Raw genomic sequence first — 27,343 nt, forward strand, 5'->3', positions numbered from 1 at the left:
CTGCGAGTAGGATATTAACCTGCGTTGTAGCCGCCCACTCCTGGAGACAGTCCTCCGCTCTTCCTGGAGCAGCAGCTTGAGCAAAGTCCCTCGCCATCCTCGACCTCTCGTGGCTCATCCTCTTCTCCTGCCACCACTGCATCTTCCCTGTCTCTCTCCGACTTTGCAGACTGGGCGTGAAATCATCATCGTCAGTCTAACAATAACTGAAGAAGACAACCTACCCGTTACATAATCACATTGCAAGGCAAACATGCGTGGAAAACATTAATCCCCAGTCCATTTCCATTTGGCAACATGTCAACAACTGCCGTAAACTGAGGTTAGATTCATTCAAGGTAGGGCTGTCATATCAGATTTTCACAACACAATTACTGTGGCCAAAAGAATTCACAATAATGACATCATCACAATATATAATAATAATAATGCTATCAGTCAAATTCATCATTAACTTTGTTTATTGCATTGAATTGGATTCAAATACAAGTGGAGTGAGGTGGAGAGAAAGTCTGTCACCACAACTGTGCTAAAGCGGACAAAAAGAACAATTACACTCAATGGATAGTGAAAGGGAAACCAGATATGAACTGATAAACAAAAGATCCACAAGGCTTAACATCTACCATCACAGTATTATCATATGTGCATTGTTACCATAATATCAATATTTCATTTTTAAAATGTCACTGTTATCGTCAATAGTTATATTGTGACACCCCTATTTCAAGCTAACGTTAGCTCTACGTGAGGGTGAGGGTGGAAACGTGGTTGTGAGTGGCCAGTGAGCCCCGTCCTGGAACACACATGCAGCACGCTTTCACTCTCCACCGATTCGGAGGCCTGCCAGGATCGATCCAGGTACGGCCAATGGCCGATCTGACTATGGCACAGGGGAGGGGGGAGGAAGGACCAAAGTGTGTATTTGTTTGTTTTCTTATGACAGGAGTGGACATTCCAACTATCTGGTAATATGCTGCCCCCTATTTGTTTGGAGTATGAATTTAACAGTTGGCCTGTTCTTACACATTGCCCCTAAGAAGACTTAGACAAGGGAGGTTGAGATAAAGATGGTCCAGTTCAGATTTTACTTTATGCAGTTAACTAAATACACTGGAAGCCACCATCTTGCTATCTTCACTATCTCATTGCTGTCTGGTAGCTGGTTTGTGTGTGTGTTTTCCTGTTATATCAGCACTGAAATGTTGTTTGCTCTGTTGTCACACACACCAACAGGTTACTTTTACAGACACTGTATTTCTGCATCTAAGCAAAACAGGCACAGCGTCAGACTGTGACCTCTGTTAAAGAAGTAGAGCTCTATGGGCACATAAAGAGTGAGTCACAGCATTCAGTGAAAACATGAGATGAATTCACTCATTCACTCTTACCAATAGACATGGTTGTTGTGCATGTTATTGTTATGCTGACTAATTTTAAGGCCTTTTCCAACTGCAAGTGAAAGAGTTACAGATCAGAGCATTAAAAGTTATTACGGATACAAAACATCAGTCTAAATAGTTACCGATTCAATTTTCAAGCCAATGATGAATAAAAAGTCTCCTGGAGCACATGTGGTTGCTAATATGAAGTAAATTTGGCAAAGTTCCTCAAGGAAAGAGAATCTGAATTGAAACATTCTGTAAGTCTGACATTGCTCCTCACCGATGTTCTGTTTAGGTTTCCTTGTCATAACGATTGTACTTTTTATTTTCATCTGAAAATGAAATGTCTTTGCAGTCAAGCAATCTCTCTGCCCTTTGGTTTCACATTGAACCAGTGGGAATAATTTGAATATTACACTTTAGCTGACATGTTATTATTGTGATCAAGGACAGTTGAGTCTAGATTTGTGATACCTTCACATTTGATAGAGACGAGCCTTGAGTTTCTCATTTTATAGAAACACACGAGAAACTGAGTCTACACGCACCCATATATTTCTCAACCCATTCCAACGTCAGTCATGTCGACTCTTACAAAATCTCTGCTACAATCATACTATAAAAGCATTAATAATGGACATGTTTGCAAAGCATGCATAAAAAAGCAAAAACCTCTCTTTAGCTTTAATATGAAAGCACCCAGACGACCTGAAAAAGGAGACTGACTTTGTGGCATATCTTTACATGCTATCTATTTGTCAGTATGTGAAAATAAGAATCAAATGAACCTTAAAAACATTTTCCTGCCAGTTTCCGGGAACAATTTCCATCAGAGTCACCAGTATCAACATTTGCCATTGTTAAGAAAAGCACCCCTAATTTGGAACTATTAATCATTTTGAGTATAATCAGAATTTGACAAAGTGTTTGGGAGCAAAATTAAAAGAGAAAATGCTTTTCTGCATTAAAATCAAAAGCTGTCTTGTGGGACAGTCATCAAAAATATATATTTTCCAGCATCCCTCATTCTTGAGGCAATTTTCATGTATATCCATCTGTTAAATCAACATAAACATGGATCATCTTCACTAAACCACTGCTGTTAGAGTGGAGCTAATGTCAACCTGAACATGATAGATCAAGTAATGTGGCAAAGCTGACAGTGTAATTGAGTCAGTCACTGCGTGGATAATACCCCTTAACTGCAAAATAAAACCTTACACATCCTCCCATGACAGTTTGACTACACAGGCTCTAAAAAAAAGAATGAGCTGAATATCATCATCACCATCGTCTGTCTGGCACGGAATCAGAAAAAGTTCTTTTTAAAAATGTTATTGTGTTAGTACACATTAGTAAAATATAACTCCACTTCCACCATGAGCTATCTGTCGCACACAAGTATCTGTTGACATGCTCCTTAACATGGATATTATGTTAGGGAGCCTTTTAGCAAACTCCAAATTATTCTGCCACAGTCCCTTTTCTGTGGTGGGTCAGGGCTGTCTGAAGCCATTATTGGTAATGAATGTGGAGTCCTACTTTAAAAGGTTCAGGCATGTAAAGTCACCTAAAGCTGACTAATGGAATCCTGCTGACACTGAATGCCAGGGGCTTTTACCACATTCCAGAATCGCAGTTTTGGAAATTTACACTACAGACATAATGAACTATAAATGTAAACTTGGGAATGTATCCTCCCACACAGTAGCTCTGAGTTATTAATAGATAGAGAACGTTCAGTGTGCTGCAAAATGATAAATTGCAGAAGAGTCTTTTGTGTGGTTTCAGCAACAATTCTGCCAGTCGTTACTCATCTGCACAATACTGCAGAGGAATTTAGACATATGTCTTTGTATTTCTTTAACATTAGCACATTTATTAAAGAAGCAGCTGTGAAAATATGTGTAGCGCGTTTTGCTGGAGGGACTAAATATTCTGAGTTTGTTAGCGCTATAACACTTTGTGCCCTGGGAGATGGGCCTCTTCAGCAGGTTCACAGGGCGCGCAGTAGCGTGCGGAGTGGCCATTGTGCTTTGTCATTTCACAGGTGACTCACATCACTACACTCGAGCATGCTGGAGGTAGAGCACTCTGAGATGCTTGCGGCATTCAAAATGCATGATTTTCAGCCTAGTGCAAACAAATCGCTTTAAAAGATCAGTTTAATCTATTTCGAGCTGTTATTATGAGCTGGGAGAGTTGTTCAGATAAAGAGACTGAAGCAGGGTTAACATCAGAGTGTTGGACAACTCTTCACATACTTTACCCAGCGTGAGAGCTGTCAACTTTATTATTTGTTTTTACGATACAGTGTGCATATGATTTATAATGCAGACCACTAAAATAATGGTCAGGGGGTGAATTACTGTGAGCCAAACTGCCTGGAATTTTGCAGCGATATAATGTAGTGCATTTAAAAAATATCCTTGGGGAAATATCAGTCATAGAAGTCATCAGTGTCATCGTTGTTTGCGTTGAAAGGTTGAGGACGTAAGGCTGCTTCAATCTCAGCGTTGCTATCATCTGATTCCCCCCAGAAAGCTATACACAAAGGTACACAGAAAAAGAACACAAAAGATTACAGTACAATGTTTACCGCTCCATGCTTCAAATGAAGTGTAACCTTTCACATCCTCGAAATGATTTAGTTATCTGGCCAATTATACACTATCTTTATGAGCATTCCAAGATTTAAATACACTACAGCGAAATCTTACCGTGAGTTGGGTTTCACAATGAAAATCTTAACAGTCTACCTTTTATACAGTCTAGCATGTGCTTATTCTAGGTATAGGTCTAGGTCTAATCCTCATAGTGACAAATTACATTTTGGGTCATCTGATCACAGCTGCGAAAATCAAATTGCAGGGGTGATTGTTACAACCAAAAGGAAAATGAATTGGGGTCCAATTGCTCAAGCCACATTTAGAAATCTGGATTATTCATTTCATTCTTTTTTTTTTAATTTTTCTTATGAGCAGCAGCTCAGGTCTTTAAGAAATTGAAGTGATACATATATTCACTTTCATATTGAGCGTACTATAGCAAAAGCTGCTACTTAAGAAGAACTGAGTTAAATTTCAGATACCAGTTTTCAGCTGCAAGAGCTGTCATATCTCAGCTGAATCTAGAAATGATCTGCATTTATCTGGATAGAAAAAATATATACATGTCATAACAAGGGCACTTACCTGGCTGTTCATTAGAGTCATTAGAATCACCAATGCTCTCTCAGAGAATTTTCTAAGCAGTAATTAAATTGCCCAAACCATCCTTGGTCTTTTGTTTAAGGTTTAATAAGTAAAATAAGAGCACATATTATTTGAGGTATTCATCAGAGGATTAGGTAGTGCTTGCTGACAACATAAATCTAAGCTTTCAGCATTTGGCTTCAAGGTCAGTTTTTTCATTTACACATCTTCAAAAGGCATAGCTGCATTTACAGAGAAATTTCATTTAACAGTTGATGTACTTGTGAAACTCAAAATTTACAATAATTTCATACTTGTTAATGCATGAACCCTCTCTATCGTGATCTGTTTGATGTAATCAACCTTTTTATTGACAGTGTCTTAACACGCAATTCGAATGACTTTGTCTATACTCACCTTCTGACCGTATAGCAGAATGAGCCTTTGAGTGTGTCTTCTCTCTCCTGGAAACACAGAGACAGTTAATAGCCTTGTAAAGTTACTACGTTCGGCTGTCTTTGAATAAGACCCACTAGATTACAGCAAAAATAGCTAAAAAGGAAAAAGGCGGGTTATCATTTTACGCAGACGTAAATCCACATACTACATATGAAATAGACTAGTTTACAAATAATTCACTAGAACTAGTTTATGCAATGTACACAAAAATAACTACAGAACTCATACAACTGAGAATCTTACAAAATCAATCTACTGTGCACAAATACTACAATGCTATGACAAAAATGGGCGGTGTGGGGTTGGGGTGCGGGGTGATGGGGGGGGGGGCTAAGCTGGCTAAGCTCAGACTGTACAGCAGAGGGAACTTCCTTGACTCCTGTTCTAATTGTGCCAAAGGACTTCCACAAGGCCCTCTTTATTCAAAAATAGTCCAGAGACAGGGTTGCCAGGTTCCCATAGCTCTGGTGATATCGCTATGTAAATGTGTGCCCTCCGAAAAGGCTTTGATCTACCTCAATGCATATGCAATAAGGCCCCCCGTTCCACTTTTAAAGGCCTCCTCTTTAATTTACATCATCACAGAGCCTATTCAAAACCCCACAATATATCCTCATCATCTCCCAGGTTAGCATACATATCCATATGGCTTATTTGTTTGGACCTTCTATATTGGAGCTGTGCTGACACTATTCTTGGAAACAAAAAAGATGCATGCACAGTTTTAAGCAGATGAGCTCGAGCAAAAAACAGTCGTATGCTGTGTTCCTCAATCTGCATCAATTCAAACCCATGACCTCTCTGATTGTCATCCTCTCAATCACCCTCATCTCCTCATCTCTCCCTCAGCTAAGTCTTGGCACATGTGACTGTACATTGAGGATAAGGACCAAATTACTCTGGCTGCTTTCCAATTGCCATCTTCTAAACTATATATTGCTGCTTTGTACCACTCAAGGCAGAATGAGAGAAAAGAGATGCACCTCCCATTCCAAACTGTGAGGAAATTGCTTTGTGCTATAAGCAATATACAACAGAGCCAGTACAATCATTAGACTGTAACCTTTATAACATTTATATTAATATGCTGATAGGACTTCTTACAGGACGTTTGCATGATTCTTGTATCTCTTCAGGCAGCACATTGAACCTCTGGCACTTAAAATGCTAGCAATTCAAAGAAAAGGCTGAGTAATAAAGTAAGAAAAAAAGAAAAAAGAAAGAAAAGAAAGCAAGGACACAGTGACAGATCATCTGTTTGTTATATAAAGGTGTTATGTTTTGTTGAAACAGATGTTGCCATAAATGTGTATTTTAGGAAATGTAATCAGATCTTGTGAAAAACACACAACAGCTCCTGTGGTGAAAGGATGGTAATGCAGACAGTAAATATCTTTCTGTACAGCCTATTTTGAGTCTAAAATGATGGTAGATGGTGTTTTTGGCTTGTAATATCTCCTTCTACTACATTATGTTTAGGAACAGCAAATTTGATCTTTTTCACATGCTACTGGCCATGCAACATGACAGATGGTCATGTGCAAAATTAATTACATGAAAGAAAATAATATCATAATCATGTACTAGTTTTTGTAATTGTACAATCAATATAACTGCATATATAAAAGCTAAGTGCTTTAATATACACTTAACATGTAAAAATTACTTTTTAATTACTGTGTAAAAGTAAAAAATGTTTCATTGTTCAGACATGACAATGAGAGTTTCTTTCTGTCAAAGCTTTAACACAAAAGTCATATTGCCAGTATATCAACAGTGAGCACTGTGATAAGGAATATCTAGCTGCTATCCACATTCAGCTTTTTAAACTGAATAGGAGATAAAAGTACAAATGCTAAAGCACAAAAACAACAGGGACTAGTGTATCCATTTACAACTGTTAGGCAACAGATGTTGACCAGACCCTGCAGCAGCAAAAATACAGCAATAATCTATACGATTACTTCCTCTCCTTTGCCAAAATAATAGCTGTTACGGAGAGTAAATTAGGCTTTTCTTTTCTCGAACTTCATCCCAGAATGGGAATGGTCTATCAGCTGTTCCACTTCAGTGGGGGACAGGGCTGATTTCAAGACAGGGCTATTACCATAGAGAGCCCGGTCTGGATCTGACCCCACCAATCTAATATTCCGTTTCCATAAACATTATGCCAGTTCATCTTCTGCTGAGTTTCCCTTAATTGAGGCAATGATCTGAATATGTAAGACTGGGCTGGCCAGTGTTTTACAAGCTCTGGTAGACAGAGGTGAATGTAATGTGTAAAATGATGCAAATTACAGCTATTGTAATGTCCTCCTTTTTCCAATGCCCTGCTCATTCTCATTCTCTGGCCTTTGCAATTGTTTCATATTGTTGTTTATCTCATGTTTTAACAGTTTTTGTGTCTGCTGCAATCCACAACGACCTTTAAAATTGTATGATCAGTTTTATACACGTTACACAACTGGACTGTGGAGGAAAATATGATATTTTCAGTAAAGCTCCTGAATTTACATATTTTAAATCATTCTCAAATCAGTTCTGTTGTTACATGTTTCCAATCGGGTTGTACACATACAAGATGTGCTGGCAGCTAACGCAGTGATACACAATGGGCACGAAACGAATTCAAATGATCAAATTTAGGACAATCATGTGACTACATATCTGATGTACATTGTGAGGGTGATTTTGGTACGTGACAACACAACACAATTACTCCACTTACTGAAAGCCAAGGTGTACACACAGGATATACAGTAAAGTCCTTTTGAGACAATTCTCTGCATCAGAGCAGCACCTTTCATTTTTGTTCTTTGCAACATTTTGCTTGGTTTGTCCCTGAGATCCTGATTCTGTTTAACTGAGAGCTACATCTTTACATGTCCCTACTGCGCCACTCTACCACTACAGCTACTACTGCAAATTTCTGAGAAATACAAATGTCATGAGATTACTGTATTAAACTGTGTCAGAAAAAGACCTGTGCAACTAAAACAACATGCTGTATAAAATATTTTCATGTATTACAGTTAAAGCAGCACAGAAAAATAGAAAGGCTGCACTCACACATCTGAACTGTGTTGTCTATTTCATAAGAATGTGCCCAGTGTTGTAGTTATTTTGACAAAAATATCCAATAACATGTGGACAAAAACATCTCCAAACTGCAATAACTGCCAATGTAAGACTGGGATCTGTTCCTTTGAGTCACTAAAGACAGATTTCACTAATAATCCTTTAATCACATTTGGGAATGTGAGGACTATCAAAGGAAATAATGCTTACCAAGCATTTAATACTGGCTTGCACACACAGATAGCTAGAAAACTGCTTTTATTTACCCTGGCTTTTTTTAAGCTCCTGCCACCCACGCACAAATGCTAATAGCACAATAGCACTTTTGCGCAGCGGTGCTTGTCTAAAGGTAAAGGGAGACCCATCACCTCATCATTCCCATCAACTCCTACTCCCATCCCAGCTATGACCCCACAGAAACATTGTTTAGGCTCCGTTTAGATGTACTCTACCAGGCCTGAATGGTAGCAGGATATAGCCCTCAGTGGGGGCAAACAGTGAGAGGCAACTGTGAGTGCACTGTGAGTGGGCACTCTCTAACATGTGAGTGCTCTCTGCTGGCAATGAGTAAGTACTGCAACTCAGAGGAAGAGGCACTGGGCCAATGATTTCTACACAGCCTGCTCTCCTCCTGACTGGTGGCAGTCTAGTGCAGACAGCCAGAGCAAGTGATGGCTGAAGGACAGATCATTCATCTCATGTTACCCTTTTTTTTTGTACATTGTGACCTATGTGAGCAAACATTTGCTGCCTTGCTCGACACACGCACATCAGAGTATCTAAAGAATGTAGAGAAAATAAGATGATCTAGTTACAATGTAAACCAATCTAATAAAAAATCACCACAGACTACAACCTAATAAATTATAGATTTCAAACCTGAATATTTTATCCATCTTTTATCTGTTTTGCCCCTATCAGCCTACAACAGCAACCACAACACATTTATTTGAGTAAAGTGATGTTTGCATTGGTTTTGCTGTATAGACTCTGCACTGAGACTATATTAAAATGAGCAAAAATAAAGCATGCCAATGTCTTTTTTTTATAGAGCAATCAGATGTTCTATCAGACAGCGAGTGTAGGACAGTGACCTCCTCTGGCTGGAGCCTCTAAATACTGCTTTCCTCTACAGTCACTGCCCTGTTTGACCTGCTTTGGCCTGATTTTAATCTTATTCTCTGGTCTTCAAGGAAACAATGAACTAATTTACTGTCAAGTAAAAAAAAGTTGTTGAGAGTATATATACTCCAAACCAAATAATCACAGAGGAACAGATTCAATGCTGCGACATACCTGATGGTGTAACCAGTCATAAGTATTATACTGCTAAGTATTTTATTGTCAGTTGAAGCATTAACATCTGTTTTCCTTGACACACTGTTGGATTTTAGAACAGGAATACTCCATCTTTCACTCCCTCTTTGTCCATTATTGTCTCTCTGTCTCCCTCTATCTCCCACTCTCTTTTTCTACGTCTCCTCCCCTCCGATCCTTTCTCTCAGCTCATGTCCCTCTCACCCCTCCATCCCTCCTCCCAGTGAGCTGTCAGAGATCCACACACATCACCTCCCCACGAGAGAGAGAGAGAGAGAGAGAGGGGGAGAGAGGGGGAGGGAGAGAGAGAGAGAGAGAGAGAGACAGAGAGAGAGAGAAAGAGAAAGGGAGAGAGCTTCTGATTTTGACACTCTGAGTGATTTGGGGTCGAATGCTTGAGCACATCCTGTTGTCCAAGGCAAAGCTGTAAACCACTAATTGTTGAGTCAAGGTTTTTGTCAAGCAGGCACTAGGCACAACAATCATCACACCGGCTGATGGCTGGAGGATTTTGTTGTGTGTGTGTGTGTGTGTGTGTGTGTGTGTGTGTGTGTGTGTGTGTGTGTGTGTGTGTGTGTGTGTATGTGTGTGTGCGTGCGCGCACGCACATGTGTTCAAGCATTTTTTAGGATCAAAAAGAGGGGGGGAATAAAAAGGTATTAAAAAACCCAAAATAAAAATAAGAAAGGAGTGGCATCTGAAATGCCTACAGTAGAAAGGAGCACAATGATGCTTTGCACGAGAGGAAGCAGTGGCATGCACTCGCATACAAAGGGGAACAAGTGGTCTTTACATGGAGTGCAGCTGCTTATTAAGACTCACTCCTTCGTGCATTATTCCTTTCATCCCCACTCAACCACAAAGTGATTTTACTTTGCCACTCACAAAGACAGCAAAAGATTTCTAATGGACAAATCCTTAATAAATGTTGCAGATCACTCGCTTCCCCACGACTTATAATACAATAAACAGCACATTCTATAAAAGTATCGGAGTGAAAAACACTGTGTGAGAGAGAGCAAGGAAGAGAGAGAGGGAGAAAAAAAAAAGAATATGAAAGACCTCAATTCTCTCGAATGCCATAATAGTGAAATGAACACATATAAATGTGTTAAGAGTATCTCTTTGCATCTTGTATAGACTGCATGTATTTAATCTGTAAAGCTTATTAAGGCCCTAGTCATTGCTATGCAAAGCAGCACCCAGTGCTTTTCTCTCGCTTTTCAGCCGAGTGCAGTGTTTGGCCAATAGGACTGGCCCCCCGCCTCTCATTCTGCATTCATAACATGCAACATTTGCACAATGTATCTCTCAAAGGCCCTGAATAGAAGGCCTTAATACTCATGTAAACAACTGCAAACCAATTACTTAATGAATCGGGCCCACACATAATGAGGAGCCTCACAAAGGGCTATAAATGCATTTTTTGCACCAAAGCCTCTGCTTTAAACTACAATCCCTCTGCTGTAGTCTAGGCTTAACTGGCAAATCATAATTATTGTCTAAGACAACAGAGAAGAAGCCATTTTTGTATTTTGAGTCCAGCTCCATCCTCCTTTTGATGTCACTCATCAGCTCGCTGACAAAATAAAGCAAATAATTAACATGTAGCATTGAGGGGGGGGCAAAACATGGAGAAAGGGCAAGAAAGCGAGAGTGTGAGACACAGGGAGAAAGGAGAGAAGCAGGGCAAGAGCATGCTGCAGAGTTATGCTTCTGCTCAAGTGCAGGGCTTCCAGACCACTTGTGGTAGCAATAAAGCGCAAGAAGTGACTGTGGTAAGTGGAATGCTTAAATCTAAGCGTCTAAGAGAAGCAGAGAAAGAAAAGAGGAAATTGTTGTATGACCAAAATGAAGATGATGGTCATGGTGACTAGCTGCTACTTCCTTCCAAACCTTAGTGAGATGAGAGTGTCAGCCATGCATAACTATGCATTTGTTAAATTTTACTTATGTACACAACTTGTGTCTCATCACTGCTCACAGCATTCTGTTTCTGTTGAATTTTTTTTTTCTTTCTGCAAATGTTGTTTAATCATATATATGTGCTTCCTATGCACATTAATGACAGGGAGACAGGCACCATCTGAGAGGGTCTGGGCCTGAAATTGGCTCATGTTTATTTAAGAGGGTGGTCACTGGGGCTGGCAGTGGCAGACATCAGCAGCTATGAGGACAACAATAAAGCCAGCCCATTAGGCCCTTCCCTGGGCTAATAGGCAGACTGGGAGTGCCTGCTTGCCAGGCCAGGGAGATACAGACTTCAGCCCTTGTGTCAGCGTGGTTCCCAGTAATCACATGAAATCAGAGAAGATTATTCCTCATAACGTTTACCCAGCCATTACTACAGCCCAAATGGGTTCGCAGTGAAGAGGTGCTCTGAGGACCCGACATGCAATTGCAGATTTGATGAAGTCGTGTTGATATTCAAATGTAACTGTGATGGTGTTAGCTTCCACCAAGCTATTTATCATTAAATGTTCTTTTCCAACCTACTTAGGACTCTGATTTGAGCAGCCTAAATGTGTTTCAAGGGTGAAAAATCAAAGGACATTTGTTCTTATCAACACTTGAGTCTCCTTCTTCCAAAACAGTTGTCCCTGATTCTCTTCTTGACATGATCTGTTTGCATTCTGACAACAAGGCTGAAGACAGTAAGATTATGACTCCAATTTATTTTTGTGGTAGCTGTTTTGCTTTTGATTTCTAAAACCTGGCTCAACCCAGCAAACAGTGAGTGAGAGGGGCTTTAGGGGCCTTTTGTCTTTGTAAGCGAGTTAATGGGTGGCGCCCCCTTGATCTTATGGAAATGAACAGGGAATTATGAGAGCAGCCATGCAAATGTACATCAACCACTTTGGCGTCTGGTGGCCCATTTCCTGTGGCCCGTTGAATAATAACAATGTTCTTACCGGGGGTAAGGGTCTTGATGTGAGGAGCGTTTGGCCCTCCCCAGGTCCTCTTCATTGCCATGATTTATTCCTTAAAAGAGCAAACAGGGCAAGATGAAACCATTTGGTTTGGACATCTCATCACAAGCTAATTAACAATGCATATTTATATAGAAACTTATGGTAAGGCTGATGGGATACTGATGTTGGGGTCTCTTCATATGCACAAATGGAAATTTGAGAGGACTGATATTTCTATTTGTTTATGCATAACATTTATATATTATATACAGTATACACAATCCACTTGGAACTCATTCATGCACAAGAACCTGCCAGCCCCAAATTCACCTAACAAACTGAAGCCTTTGATTACTGAGATGTTGAGAATTTGTGTAACTGAAAATGAGCTTTGTCGAGAAAATTTGGGCTAATAAGATACAATTAAATGACAAGATAAGATAATAGATCTACATCTATGTAAAAAAACACGTGGTCTTTCTGTGGGGCCCTTGTGTGTGCTGTGACCATATGCCAGTGTTGACCAATGGTTAGGCTCCAGTTGCTTGCTACTTTCCTGGTAGAGCGGACCACATCTCTTACCTGAGAGGCCATCCTCCTCCTCCTCCTCCTCCTCCTCCTCCCACTCGTCCTCCTCCTCTTCAGAACTCTGCAGCCTTTCCTGCATGGCTGATTGTTTAAGTAACTGATATGCTTTTGTCTCTGTTCAGGGACACACACACAAAGTCACTGTCAAATATTTGCTTAAAACCTAGGTTTCCAACTTTCAGAGGTTTCTGTGTTTGTTGAGACAACACGCTTCAGTAGCTGAGTCTTTTGGTCTCACTGCTGTACAGAGTGTGTGAAAACACTGCGCTCAATCAGCTAAGCTGTTGATTCAAGCCTACAGTATGTAGCAACAGTTTCCATGAGACAGCAATCAGCATCTCACATTATCTCAGCATCCCCTAACAGGAAGGCCATGATTGATTTTCTGTTTTAAAAACACTCATAATTACTTGCCGGCACACTTAAGTAGGTATCATATTTGAGAGGAACACAGAGACTGTTCTGGCAAAAATCAGCAGAGCAGAAGTACATAATAAATGGGCTGTTGTTTCAATGATGTGGCTAAAACCCAGAGCAAATCAAACAATAGAGCAAAACTGTGATCTTGTATGACCAAGTCCTAACATTTTTAACTTGGTTTCAAAGTATAAAATACAACTTTTAATAATTTTCTAAAAAACATATGATGTTTACAGTGCATAACAATTGCCAGTGATATTCCACCCACAGCACTTTACACAGCCACTGCTTTTACATGGAGTCTAAAAAAAACCCACTAGGTCCACAGACGCAAATGTCCTGGCAATTACTATCAGTTCCAAGGTCACGGTATTTGATTGTGACATTGATGTCGCTCAGCACAGCAAAACCCTTTCCTTGCAAAATCTTTAGTCGTGTCTTTCTTTTTTTTTTGCTGGTTATGGCTCTTTTGATTAAGTGTAGCGATTGGAAACTGTACTCATTTTGCTGGCTGTGCACCTTAGGGATGCAGACACATGAAACACCCAGTAGGAAATCTGATAGCCAAGGGTAATATAGGATTGCTTTACATTTCAGAGGTGCAGCTGAGGGATGGGCACACCAACTGCTTCCAGAATGCCTTCACATCTAGTATTTTTTAAGTCCAGCCTTGCTGGAGCATTGTTTAGAAGATAATGAGAAGCGATGACAGATCTCTTGCGCTTCCCACCCTGGCGTCCTGACAATTAAAGCAACCACATTATGCCGGGCCAGCGAATTATCAATTTTGCCAGAATGCCTCAGACCAGGCTGAAAACACGGCTAGTGTTTTCTCGGAGATAATTAGAGAGAACTAGCACAGCTCTTCAGGTGGGACTTTGACCCTGGTTTCACCTTGATCATCCTGCCTCAGCCATTGCGTAAAAGAGCCCATTATTCACTGCAGTGGGAAGAAAACAAACCACAACATAAGGACAGTGTGAATGCTGGGGCACCAGCGATGCCTTTTTACCTCTAATAGGAACACTTTCCACAGGGCTTTCGTCCTGGCTGTCCTCTTCAGTACTTTGTAGTTCTGTAAGAAAGGGAAGCGCATAGTGAGAAGCAGTAGCAGGGAGGAAGGGAGTCTAGGGATAGAAATGGGAATGGGGGGTCTTTCTTTAGCTCTGAATAGACGGCTGTATGAAAACTGGGCTGTGAGGGATTCATAAAAAAGCTCTATGGTGAAATTGATTTCTTTCATAAAAGGGAAGTTTTAGTTCTCTGCAGAGGTGGTTCAAAAAAAAAAGCAGTAGTCTACATTTGTTCCTATTAATGGCCTTGTTACATATTACTGTGCAAAGACAGACTTAACTCAGTGTGGAATGTTTTGGAGGTTTGCGGGAAAGTACTTGCAACTGTAATGAAACTAAACCACTTGCCAAAAGGAGAGTTTTTGATTGTTAGAAAATGCAGCCATTCTTCCATAACTAATTTAACCAAAGCCCAGCATTCAAATATTGTAGGCTAATTAGGATTTTCTTAGTGTACTCACACTGATAATCTTCAGTTACCTTGAATCCATTGCCTTTGTACAGGCCTGGCAGGCTTCACATCACAGTCAGCTAGGAGAGAAGGAGGACCACATGAAGAAGACAAGTCACTCTTGTCCTCTGCTGAGGGGCACTCCTCACTGGACCGGGACAGAAGTGTCCTCAGCAGCACTTTGGCCTGCAAGCAGCACAAATTAAAACCACATTCTTAATTGTTCCCATTTTGTGAAGGAAGTGTCAAATTGAACTCTCGCCGATTAGGCAAGTCATTTACTTGGCCATGGCTGCTCGCACAGAGGTGCAGTTGTAGTGTGTGTTCAAACGCCAAGAGAAAATAACTTCAAATTCTCTCACTCGTTTAACCAAAAAATGATTATTTCGCACACTTTCACTCCTGCTCTCCCTCTCAATCACACTTTTTCTTTTTTTTTGCTCTCCCTCTCTTCTCATCCATGAGATTAGAGAAGCGCCTAAAGAATGCAATCACCCTGGCGTTAATGTGCAACACGTTCCACATATCTCCTCTCTTGGCTGAGAGGATTGAGACAAACTGCTCTCTTCCTCCCTCTCCAGCTCATTTTTATCTCTGGGGAGATGAGGATACACAATTAAGAGGAGCTGTTCCGGGAGATGAGGAGCAGGGAGATGCCACACACCGATTTCCTTTCTCTCCTTTTTCCCTCCCCCATATCAAATCCTGCCATCATCATCTCTCTTTTGTGATCAAAGACTGCCTCTCAGCCTCAGATGGCCATTTGCAACTTTTAATGAGCACTAATATGGAGGGGATGATCAGGAGGATTTTGACAGTGACAAACTTTAAGTACATTGTAAGTTGTTATCAGTAGGTCGCAGTGAAGATTGGCAATGTACACGCTTTCATTTTCCGAGAGGGGAAGAGACGCAAACACATGCCAATCTGAGCTTGCCACTTGGTATTTGATGCTGCTGCACAATAAAAACTGTCTTGATCCTTGTCCCCGATATCCGTCTTTGTTCTTTTTTTAGATTTAGTCAAATGTACCGGGAGTTGAGGGCTCTCGCAGACCCACTGCATTTTAAATATCAATGAATGCAACTGTTAGCACTTGAATATTCAAAGGGCCTCTTTGAGTGTGTGCATGCGAGCTGCATGCTCCCATTTGTCGGAGTAGCCAGGCTGTGTGGCAAGACGTGAATGGAAATTTCTGTTTTCTCTTGTGTGTGGAGAGTAAGCTGTTGTATGAGAGGACAGAGAGGAGAGAGAGAAAGAGAGAGAAAGAAATAAAGGGGGAGATGGAGAAATAGAGGGAGGGAGAAAGAAATAGATGGAGTAGATGGAGTGAGAATGAGGGAGATAAAGGGAGAAAAAGATTTTCACTCAGGCTTTTCCTGATGCACTTGGACACAATGATGGAGATGGCAGTACCTCTCTTCCCTTTGTCAGTTCATATTTTCAAGAGGCTCTACAGTCTCCCTCTTTGCCTCTCTCATTGCGTCTGGGACACTGGAGCAAGATCTCCAAGCCACAAGAACCCGCACAAGATGAGTCAGCAAAAATTAATAACACAAAAAACCTGCATGCATATATATATATATATGATCATTCCCGCACATACAATGGTACATTTTCTGAAAAAGTGGGATTCCTGACAAATCTCTGGGGCTCTAAGTGTGAATATTCAGTGTGGTTTCTTTCTTTGTTTAATTGAGCATGATCTGCACAAGGTCAATGAGTGGGAAATTTAAAATAATCCTGTCTGTTGTGGAGAAGGTCCAAATGGCTCCCTCATTCAATCGGACCCAGCTGATGGCTATACTTTTGGCTAATACCAAATTAAAAGCAAGTGTTTCTCCGATGAATACACCACATGAGATGAAAGAAGCCAAGCAGAGGCTGTAATTTGCGATTAGCGCATGGGTCAGGATTTCCCTTCTGTCTAGGTCAACGTGTGGAGCAATCTGATGAGTAGGCAGGCAGGGCTTGGTTTCAAACACCAGACACAAAGAGGGCACTCAGTACCAACAACAGCCCCCTTTAAAAACATGCAAAGAAACAGCAAAAGAAAAAAAAACACTGGGCTTTTTGGAAAGACGGAAAAAGAAGCCATTTTTCCCCCGTCGTCATCTGTGTGTGTTAAAGCCTGCTTGCTTTTGGGACTGGGTGTCTATCAATTGCAAGTGTGTGACCTCCTGTTTGTTTGTGTGTGTGTGTGTGTGTGTGTGTGTGTGTGTGTGGAGGCAGTGTACGAGACTCCGACGCTACCTGGTGGCTGTAGGTGGCATGGCGCTCCAGCAGCAGCGGCGTGAACAGCTGGACCAAGCGCTCAGTGTTGAGGACACGGCGCTCCTTGAGCAGAAGGGCGTGCTTGAACCAGCGATCCCACAGCCGAGCGGCATCAGGAGGGAGGCTGGTGCTGTGGTGAGGGGTGGGGGTGGGATTGGTTGGAGAGAAAGAGGAGGCTTTCTTTTTGAATACACAGTAGGACATCTGAAAACAAGCCATAATTATACCTCCTTGCAGTGAAATGGTCTTTGATTATCAAAAAAACTGAGGAAACTGATAAGTTTTACTAACTTCAATTATGTGAAGAAATTAAAATATAATACATTTCAGCACAATTTTCCCCCATTCTCAAAAGGCTGCTTTCTATGCCATCTTGAGGCACTTTAGAAGATAGAGATCATTAATGAATTCCAGTTAACACTGAATAGACAGAGACAGCAATATACAGGAATCTCCTAGTTGAAAACTGGATAAAAGGTCGAAGAACCAATGGGCATTTCCACAGGAAAGAGACTGACACTGCTAGATGTGTTTCTTTGGACTGAGTATAGAGCAGGAAAGGTCTCATTGAAATCAATAGAGTAGTGAAGCAGAGCATGGATTTGGCTCAGAGTACAACTACTCATTATCCAAAGGACTGGAAGTCACAGATAGGGCATTTTAATTTACTCATGACATTCACCGATGCAGTGTTACTGCACGAGGTGACACCAAAGATGACCTTTACATTTGTGGACAAGGGAGACTGTATCGAATTGTAGCGTGCAATATCTCAGTGACTGTTGAACTGCGTGCCCCCTCCCCCACTGTCTGGTCATATAAAGAAAAAAAAGAAAAAAAGAAGAAAATGCACAGGCAGCTCTCCTCTCTTTGTCTAAAAAGTAGAATTCACCTTTACTGTACTCCGAAAAGAAGAGAAAGGTCTATTGAACTCTGCAGCTTTCAGCACATTGATATTTGTGCTCTGAATTGTAACATTATGGCACTATTTATTATGGAGTTGAACATGTCATTGTGACACATAAAAAACACACTATATACAACACTATACCACAAACAATGTTTTATTATATAAATATATATTTATTTTCTTTTTTCCAGGATTGCAGAAGTTGCAGTTTGTTAAAAATTTAACATTTTGGAAACAAATTAAGTGAAAAACAACATTACACGACTGGTGCAATTTTTTTTTACAAATAATGAAACCTGAAAATGCAATTGAGATACTTTTTACAAACCCACAATCCCAAGATTCATACAGCTGAAGAAAAAAAACTAAATAAAACTAAGGAAAAAACACACCATCATCAGTCTTTGGTGTTGGACTCACAGAGAAACCAGGAGCCTTACCTTATTTCATTAGGCTCAGGGCTCGACTGGTGAGAACTCACTAGGTCCTGTGGTAGCAGGCATCCCTTTGCTGTGCTCCATGACAACCTCTGAAGCCCATGAAGGACGACTGCTCCGCATGCTTCAAGGTCCTCGTCATTCAAGCCCGCTCCAGCGTTACAAAGGCTGCCCAATATATAGAGAGCAGTCAGCTATTGCCATGGAGCACTAGGATGTTTGCATAGATGGGGATAAGTATATACTGGGTTCAAAAAGAGTGAAAAAAGCTTCCTTTGCGAGACATTTATCCGCACTTTACAACAAGAACTCCAATTATGGTAAATTAATCATGCTATGAAATATAAAAGGCTTATGAAAAATAATCCCAGTCTAATGAAACAAATTCGCCATCCTCAATCTCCCTGACTTCCAATAACAATTCAACAGGGTGGTTACTATAACAATCCCCTGTGTTTGAAAACCCCTCAGAAATAAAGACGTGTGCATGTCGGTGATGACACTTCATCTAAAGTGAGAGCCCTTGGCAGAAGGATAATATGTTTTCCTCATCTGCACAAACTGTTCCATGGCCATAACATAAGTATACATGGCATTTAATTTAAACAGGGAGAGATAAGATAGTAAAGTCTGAAGAAAAACAGCAAGGATATACCTTATAAGTCTATTGAGTTGTCCTTCATCAACTGAAGAATCCCCATACACATTGGTCCGCTCATCATGGAATCGTCCTTCGATGCTGTCGAGCAGATTAAAGAGTCCTTCCTGGGAGAGACTAGAATAAACATTACCAATTAATGTGGTGAAAGGAAAAATGGAGGAGGACATGTGATCAATATGCCTATTTGTAAAAAAAAAAAAAAAAAAAAAAAAAAAAATCTGTAATACATTTTTCAAGGCAATTTCCTTGACACACTCAAGGACTGCTCGAGGAATCTGATCATTAAAATGCTGGCCCCACTATACAAGACTACAAACAATTCAAAGCTTGTCTGTTAATGGTGCCACATGTAATGACGGGTTGAGTGACAAAGGTTGAGAAACCTGGCATTCAATACTAGAGCTTAGAGAAACAGCTGTCAACAGCTGCAGTAAAACTTCAAATAAGCTCTGTATATAGCTGATACAGTTAATGGCAAAATGAATTCATTATAAATATGTAATATTATTATCAAAAAAATAAACACATTTTTCTGTACCATTAGTGTTACCACCAACTCACACTCAACAGTGCAAGGAAATAGGTTCCAAAACAAGAGGGGCCTTTAGATGATTTCTTTTGGTGAGCGATTTACACTTTAATCTGGTCCTGTGTGAGGCTGCAAAATGAGAAATGGATGTCTAATGCATGTGGATATTGGGAATCCATCTCTTTCTCGAGCATTAAGCTCTGAGTGGCCCTCATTGAATTCTCCCAGAAACCCCAAGCCGAGAGATCCTGAGCCCCCCTACATAAAAGGGGCCAAAAAGAATTTATGACAATCTGTAATGGGCTCCTGGGTTAGGGGTCAGCAAACAATTGCTCCCTCTTTTTTGCAGGTTGTTTCCTGGTAACATCCTGATTAAGCTAGCAGCTTGAATTATATCCATGACATTCTGTAGTGTGCAATCCGTCTGTGCTAAGTCCTCTTCAGTGTGGCTGAAGTAGCATAGGCAAAAGCTGTCTTTTTTTCTCTCCCTTATCGTCAGTGTGGGCCTTGAAATAGTCATCTTTCTCTTTCCACTTTATTTGTCAATGCTCTTCAAAAAGAGACCTTTAGAGAGGGAGAAAGTGAATTAGTTGTGTTTTTCTGCAAACCTCTCTCTCTCTCATTGTATTGTTGCCAGCTTTCATGTCAAGGTCTCCAACCTCACTTTAGATGCTGCTGTTGTCCGCATGTCGACATCATCAGGAGCGTGTTGTTAGTTAGGAGGAAGAGGTCAGCCTCTCTGCAGCGATATTGCTCTACAGTGTACAGTACCGACTCTGGGGTGACTTACCACATGGAATGGCCTCACCGTTGAGTGATTGGTGTCAGGAGAATCTCACCATGCTGGCAAAGACAGCAAATATAACACACAAAGGAATGGAAAAATAGACCACAAGTAATACCAACACACTGAGCGCCGCTATTTCAAGACTTGCATTGGATTTTTAAGAACCCAACTTTAATTGTATGACATGCCGTCCCTAATCGAGCAGAACCATCCTGCAGTTCAGGGACGACATATTTAAAGAGCAGGACACTGTGAGGGCATTATGATGAGTCTCGAAGAAGAGACCTGAAGGATATTTCAGTCGTATGCTCACCCCAGCCACGCTGGAGGAGAAATATAATGGGATAATCTAATGAATTGGCCAGGCTTGTTTTTCCTGACTGTGAGCTGAATGGAGGGAGCAATATAAACTCTAACCTTAAAAGAGAGAGAGAAAGGGATAGAAAGAGTGAAAAAGGATGGAGGAACTTTACATCAAAGCCTCTGGTTTTCTCCTCATACACAGAAGCCCTCTGTGTTAACAATGAGTGCTGTAGCCCTTGCCATCGGGTACCCGGCACAGGCTAACTGCAGATCTTCTTGAGGTCAAAATATAAACAGTATAGTAGACCATACAAACATTAACAAACAAACATGCTACACTCTCAGAGAGAAAATCAAATCCCTCATACTAATATTGATACATTTGAGTCTTTTTTAAAATAAAGCATATGAAACTAGTTAATGCTCCGAAATTTGTATTTGTAGCTACATAAAATAATGTGTTTGTTATGACCAAATGAGCAATTGGATTCTTAATCTAAAAAATAAAGCATACAACTGTAAACAAGCAAAATATATGGAACTATATGGAACCCAAGGACAGAAACAATACAACATTTAAAACAGAGGTTGTCCCTGAGAATGTGTGAAAGAAAAAAAATTACACAGAAAATAAAGTTTTCTTCTTCTTTTTCAAGAGCATAAGAGGTCCTGGTCATAAAATACTGTATATTGTAGGGAAACTGCAGAGGCTGTGGAAGCAAACATTCACATGGGATTTTCTGTCGCTCTAACCCCATCCAAAATGATCCTTCAACTCAGAGGCCATCATCACGCTAAGGATTTGTGGCTGTAAGTGCTGTCCACATGCCCACCCTCCAGAACACTCTATGGTGCCACAAATTTCCTCCTCCACTGGGGACTGCCTGAGGTCTCTCAAGCAGAAAATTGCTCTGTTACAGCATTATCTTGGATTATGGCAATATTGTTGGTGACAGGTCCTGAGCTCTTCCTATAAGATGCATCACTGCCACCACCGCAGCTGCTGCTGAGCTACAGAGAGCACGGTGGCATGGACTGTGACTCCCACAATCCTCTCTGTCAGCCTTAGATGTGATGGTGGAAAGGAGGACTGTGCAGTGTCTTCCCCCGCTCCTATCATTAATAGCCCTCTGTGGTCCAGCACGGCCATGCAGAACATTCTCCTTTCTTTGCTTGCTTAGCTTTAAATCTTGTATTGTGCACATTTTAACAAAAGTATGTGCCATAAAACAATTAAAATGTTAGTGCTTGTCTCCCTACTGAGTCACCTTGAAAATTCCATACAACAAAGTAAAGTCATACGTATTATACCTTTCCAAGGTCACTGCTGAAGATGTGTTCTTGGACCCATCAGAGTGGAGGGATGATTCTGGACTGTGCTGATTGTGATCTTCACTCCCTCCAGAAGTGGCATTCCTCTTAGGTTCCACACCCTCTGGTAGATCCTCCTCCTCCAGCTCAGATTGTGTGAGGGAAATGGACAGGTCACTAGCACTGCTCTCTGACAACTGCACATCAGAACTTGCTGTGCTGACACATTCACATTTACCTGAATGTAAACACAACACAAAGCATCACTTGGTGATCACTCAAAGGGACAAAATAAAGTGATTTTAAAGGCAATAAAAAGATACAAGGTAATAAACAAGGAATAACGTTTTCAAACCTGGTGTGTCTTTTGCTTCTTTTCCAAAAGTGGTTTCAGGCATCAAATGGTTAAGACCTCTCTCTCCAGCTTCCATTATGAGTGGCTGATGAGCCACTTCTTGGGAGTTAGTGTGGTCTGCAGGGGAATTCTTAGCCCTGATGGGGCCTCGGCTGCTGGGAGACGGATTCTTCTCAGGCGCTGTCAAGGTCACCAGAGGTGAAGGTTCTTGCTCATCATCACTTCCAAAAGGCACACTGCCAGCTGTGCCTGTTAAGGCACAAACAGATGGGAGCACCGCCATCATTCTTTCATGTTTGTCACTCAAATTACAGCCATCAGGGGAATCGTTTGAGCCTGAAATGTCATCTGATAAATGTGCTCGGTTGCTGGTGGCATCCTCTCCGCCAACTCTGAAGTCCTTCAAAAGGCCACTTGGTAGACGTTCGCGGGATTGCATGCTGTGATTGGGTGAACGATGTAATGCTTGGTGTGAGTGTACACTTGTGGTGCCAGCTTCAACGTCAGACCCTCTGGAGGTCTGGTAGTCCATAAAAATCACTGCTGGTGATTGTGTAAAATTCTTAGCTGCATGAGAGACAGAGCTGTCTTGGTGCTTTCTACGCACAGCTTTCATCTGTAAATGTGAAAGAGAAAAAAAAAGAAAAACGTTCATTTCTGGCAATTGAACTTTCCATTACCTCATAAAAATGATTCATTTCCAGGCATAAATACACTTCTACTAAATGTTTTCCCTGAATTTCTTGCTCAGTTTAAATAAGTCTATTTTTAAAGAAATTCAACTCAAGTATATTAACTATCCACTCTACAGTTTTGAATAAGTGTGGCTTATTTGGGCCAAGGTCAGATTTCTTTTCACAACATCTTTCATAAAAATGTCTCAGGATCAATGTTTTAACTTTTAATCTTATTAGAAATCCTTTAGACAAGTTTTGATTCATGTCTGCAATGTCACCGGGGGGTGGGGGTGGGGAGAGAAGCAAAAAAGCCTCCCTCCAAACATAATAACAAAAAGCATGGCTTCTGTTTCTTTTCTGATAAGCGTCTTAAATACCAAACAGTTAGCTGCTTAATAACATTCACTGTAAACCATGCAGCCTGCCCAGCAGATCCACAAAGTAGGTAAAAAAAAGAGGAAAAGTTAATTTCTTGGCTGAGTGATTCCATCGGTAGCTGCAGGGCAAAGTAGAAAGTGTTTCACTAAAGTAGCAATTGATTCTTCTATCAATCTGCGGCACGCGTGTGCTCTTCCAAGGAATGTATTAAATATGAAAATCATATCCCGTTATCATCTGTCTCCAGCTTTCAGCCCGGTAAGCTTCCCTTAATGAATGCTGCAGCCTGAGGGACATGCACACTGCAAGCCAATGGCTTGTATGCATAATGGAGTGACGGTACCATTTTGCTCATTACAATATCGACAGGCTGAGGGGGGTTTTGCACACAGTTACAAGTGACTGCTCTAGACAGCATGCTCCAAGTTATTATGAGATGTCTTAGACATTTCATCTAAAAGAGCTTTAACTGCTTTAAGTGAAGGGAGAAAGCAGCTATGGGCTTGAACTACATCGCTTGTACAGATGCACCAGCTAGGATTAGACACCTGTGCTATTATAGATACACAGTTTAAATGTAGACTCCTCTACAGACTTACCAGGAATAATGTCTACTTTCCTTTGTTATTCTAAACCTGAAAACACAGCTTGATAGAACTGAGATTTGCATAAACCTTGTAAACATTTCAAAAAAGAAGGATCCAGCTAAAAAAAAAAAAACCCCAAAAAACAAGTACCGTTTTTCCTTCATACAACAAAATGTGTAAAAACTCACCCACACACACAACAAAAGTAATACAATACATAGTCAAAGATGTGGCGTGTAAAATACATGCTTATGTATTTTATTACTATACTAGTAGTATACAATTTATATTGCACACACTAGCCTTACCTTTGCTGCTTCAAGATCTTTCTTCATTTTCTTCTTTTCTTGCATACATTTGGAAACATTTTTGAAAAAGTCAGCCTGCAAAAAACGTAGAGAAAGAATGGATGAACGCATATGCAAGGACAGACAGACAGACAAACAGACAGACAGATCACTTGCTGTGCATTCTAAATTAATAGTGTGAAAAAAAAATGCAGAAAGATGATAGTCATAATATTTGTGACAGGTAAACTGACACTACATGCCAACGCTAGGCACTGCTTGTTATAATGCTGTGATAGTGCTGTTGAATATTATCTGTATGTGGTATAAAAGCAGAGTGTATGACAGCAAAAGTGACAACATCAAGCATCAGTCAATCACAAAGCATTTCCCCAAGTGGGTGTGCTCTGTGTAGCTGCTGACCGCCTGTAACATTCTATCTGACCGGCCAGACTAACTGCCTTAATCCCAGCTCCAATTAAAAAAACCTAATGGTCTTGTTAAAGGCACTTGGATTAGCTCAAACATCCCGTACCTCTTCATCAAAACAATAGCAGTTTACAGAGGCAGACCTATTGGAAAAGTCTTCAGAATTTCTAAAGGCTCTGGACATCTTGCACTAGTACTGACCAAGATTAGAATAAAATCAGCAACATGTGTATGTCGACTTCACTTTACTCACTGTCTATCAGAAAACTGATGCTTTTCATTGTATCAAAAAAAAATCAGAGTTAAACCAAAAGAAAAAAAAAATATGTGTGACTTCAAAAAATGGAAACAAAGGGCAGCAGGACCACCAAAATAACAACAAACATGTAGGACTGATAAAGCATCAAGAGAAAACAAACTAACTGCTTGAGGGGAGTGAATGACTAAACCTCTGGAGCACTTCAGAGTCTCTATATTGGGCAATTAACTCAGCGAGTCATAATTAGCCAATTTTGTTAATTTGATATTAAGCTGTCAAGCACTGTCGTTGAGTTTTAAGTGATAATCTGACTGGCTCATTGTTTTCTCCCTCATTCATTTGCTTGTCATGATAAATTGCACAGTTTGAGTATTTACTATTGTCACATCAAGCAATTGCAAGCAAATATTTCTACTCTGTTAAAATGACAACATAGCATTAAGGCAAATGTGTGTGAAAATGCTTCATTAGTAAATACACATTCCTTGTGAAAAATGTATTATGTTATAGATCTGAGTTCACTGCTCTTTTACTAAAGTCACAGTACATTTGGTAACCTATTGTTTTTTTTTTTTTTTAAACACACAGTATTCAAACATGAATTAATGACCATTAAATCTGATCAAATGTTTTAAGTACAAATACAAGTCTAAACCTGAATTACCCTCAGTGGGTAGAGTGTTTGTTCAGCTTGCGTTTGATATAACTTCATAATGAGAAAAACTACTCCACTGAACAAATGAAATTGTGTGTATACCTGTTGTTGTTGCAGGGGGCCATGGTCAGGACTATATTCTTTCATGCTGATTTCTATGCACTCCACATCTCTCAGAAGCTCAAGGTTTCTCATTTTCGCTCGTGCTTCCCTGTCAGAGATTTCCTTGAGATAACTGCGCAGTTTGGAACACTTTATCTGTGAGCTGAAGGCAGTGGAGAACTATTATTCAAAAGAAATATTATCTAAGAGCATTGTCAAAAATAAGAGCTTGACTTCTCACAAGAAAAGGTTAAGCACAATATGTTTTAAATTTAAATATAATTCTCAGCTCTCATATCAACCTAAGCTTTGCTGTTTTGACCTGGCATGTTAATATTTATGAGAATCAATTTACAATGAAAACAAGACTGTTCTGCTTATCCAAAGAGGAACTGTGCCTATAACACACTTGAGTACAATAGTGATATTTTTGAATAAAGTATTTCATATTAACAGAATTACCTGAACCTTTTTTTAATTTGTCCAAATAAAAATACCAATATCTAACCTCATATATTTAAATGAACACTTAACGTGACAGTCAATGGATAAGAATAATGTAAGGTAAAGTCTTTCTGATACACAGTAATTTGAATAACTTACGTTCTTTTATCAGATCTGGAGTAAGCGAACAGTTCTCTCTCCAGTTCCAGCCTCCGCTTCTCCCTGCACACACAAGTAAGAGAAACTGTCACCCACACACAGCATCTCCGTTGTTTGCTGGGCTAATTATCAGCAATATTGACGGTACTTATCCAATTACTCATTAACGAATTGTAATGCGTATGCTAATGCTGCATCAAGGTACATACAAAAAAGCACGAGCTTCATGGGAACTCTTGTACGCTTTGACGCGAACGCTAATGTTTCTCAGTTGTGTGACTTTAGCTTTCCATTCATTTACATGCAAGACCCACCACAACATTACTGTTGTTAGCTACAGGTAGCGTCCGAGGTAAACAGGCTAATGAACTAGCTAGCTATACGGTATCTCTGTCTAGCTAAGTAGCTAGCTTAATGTCTCTGTCGCAAGCGGCAGCAGGAGGCTAACTGGCGGCAAACACACAACTCGAGCCCTCGTTTCTACCAGGCCGTGTTCGCGTTAACAAAATGTATTGAAGCCTCACCTTTTACTCATGCTTTGCTGAATTGATGTTATCTTTTCATAATAATTGTCCTCGCTGTGAGTCATGCTTGGCATTTTTCGCTCGCTTTGGCACTGCTGCAGCGCCGAGAGGAAGGAGGCGGAGAGGGAGAGGGAGAATGGTGGCTGGTGTTTACGGTGGTTACCATGAACACCGCTTCCCAGAATTCCCTGCTCATAAACACAGAAAACACGTGGTTCGGGTATGCGCGCGAGCTCTGCTCAGTACTGCTCTTTTAAAATGAACCGTACAACCGTAAAATTATGCTGTGTACAACAAAAAGAAATGGACTGGCTGTTACGAAAATTCCTATTAAGTGTCGGGTAAGGAAAACTAGTGTTATTCACCAACAACTATTTCATGTATTTACATAAATAGAG

General features: G+C 40.4%; 1 protein-coding gene across 2 annotated transcripts; it reads right to left on the bottom strand.

Annotated features, from left to right (window-relative positions):
• Positions 1 to 443: 443 nt before the first annotated feature.
• kiz (kizuna centrosomal protein) lies at positions 444 to 27,104 on the bottom strand. 2 transcript variants are annotated; one of them, XM_056393360.1, is made up of 15 exons: positions 26,946 to 27,104; positions 26,422 to 26,484; positions 25,819 to 25,981; positions 24,395 to 24,469; positions 22,445 to 23,060; positions 22,090 to 22,327; positions 19,154 to 19,273; positions 18,502 to 18,666; positions 17,131 to 17,281; positions 14,907 to 15,063; positions 14,366 to 14,428; positions 12,928 to 13,047; positions 12,346 to 12,415; positions 4,997 to 5,043; positions 444 to 3,929 (listed from the first exon to the last, which is right to left on the bottom strand). In XM_056393360.1, exons 1-15 carry the CDS (start codon positions 27,017 to 27,019, stop codon positions 3,826 to 3,828), a joined length of 2,226 nt encoding a protein of 741 aa, XP_056249335.1. In that variant the 5' UTR covers positions 27,020 to 27,104; the 3' UTR covers positions 444 to 3,825. The 2 variants fall into 2 exon arrangements, with proteins under 2 accessions (XP_056249335.1, XP_056249336.1); XM_056393361.1 differs by lacking the exon at positions 26,946 to 27,104 and having other exon boundaries at positions 25,819 to 25,998.
• Between the last annotated feature and the right edge of the window lie 239 nt (positions 27,105 to 27,343).

Source organism: Seriola aureovittata, chromosome 13 (genome assembly GCF_021018895.1).
Source record: "Seriola aureovittata isolate HTS-2021-v1 ecotype China chromosome 13, ASM2101889v1, whole genome shotgun sequence".
NCBI lineage: Eukaryota > Metazoa > Chordata > Actinopteri > Carangiformes > Carangidae > Seriola > Seriola aureovittata.

Excerpts from the sequence above, each read along its gene's own strand:
- kiz (XM_056393360.1), bottom strand. The coding sequence starts at position 27,019 with ATGCCAAGCATGACTCACAGCGAGGACAATTATTATGAAAAGATAACA. Across the intron at positions 15,064-17,130 it reads ATGCCACCTACAGCCACCAG|GCCAAAGTGCTGCTGAGGAC; the intron begins GTAGCGTCGGAG and ends TGCTGCTTGCAG. Across the intron at positions 13,048-14,365 it reads GGAAAGTGTTCCTATTAGAG|AGACAAAAGCATATCAGTTA; the intron begins GTAAAAAGGCAT and ends GTCCCTGAACAG.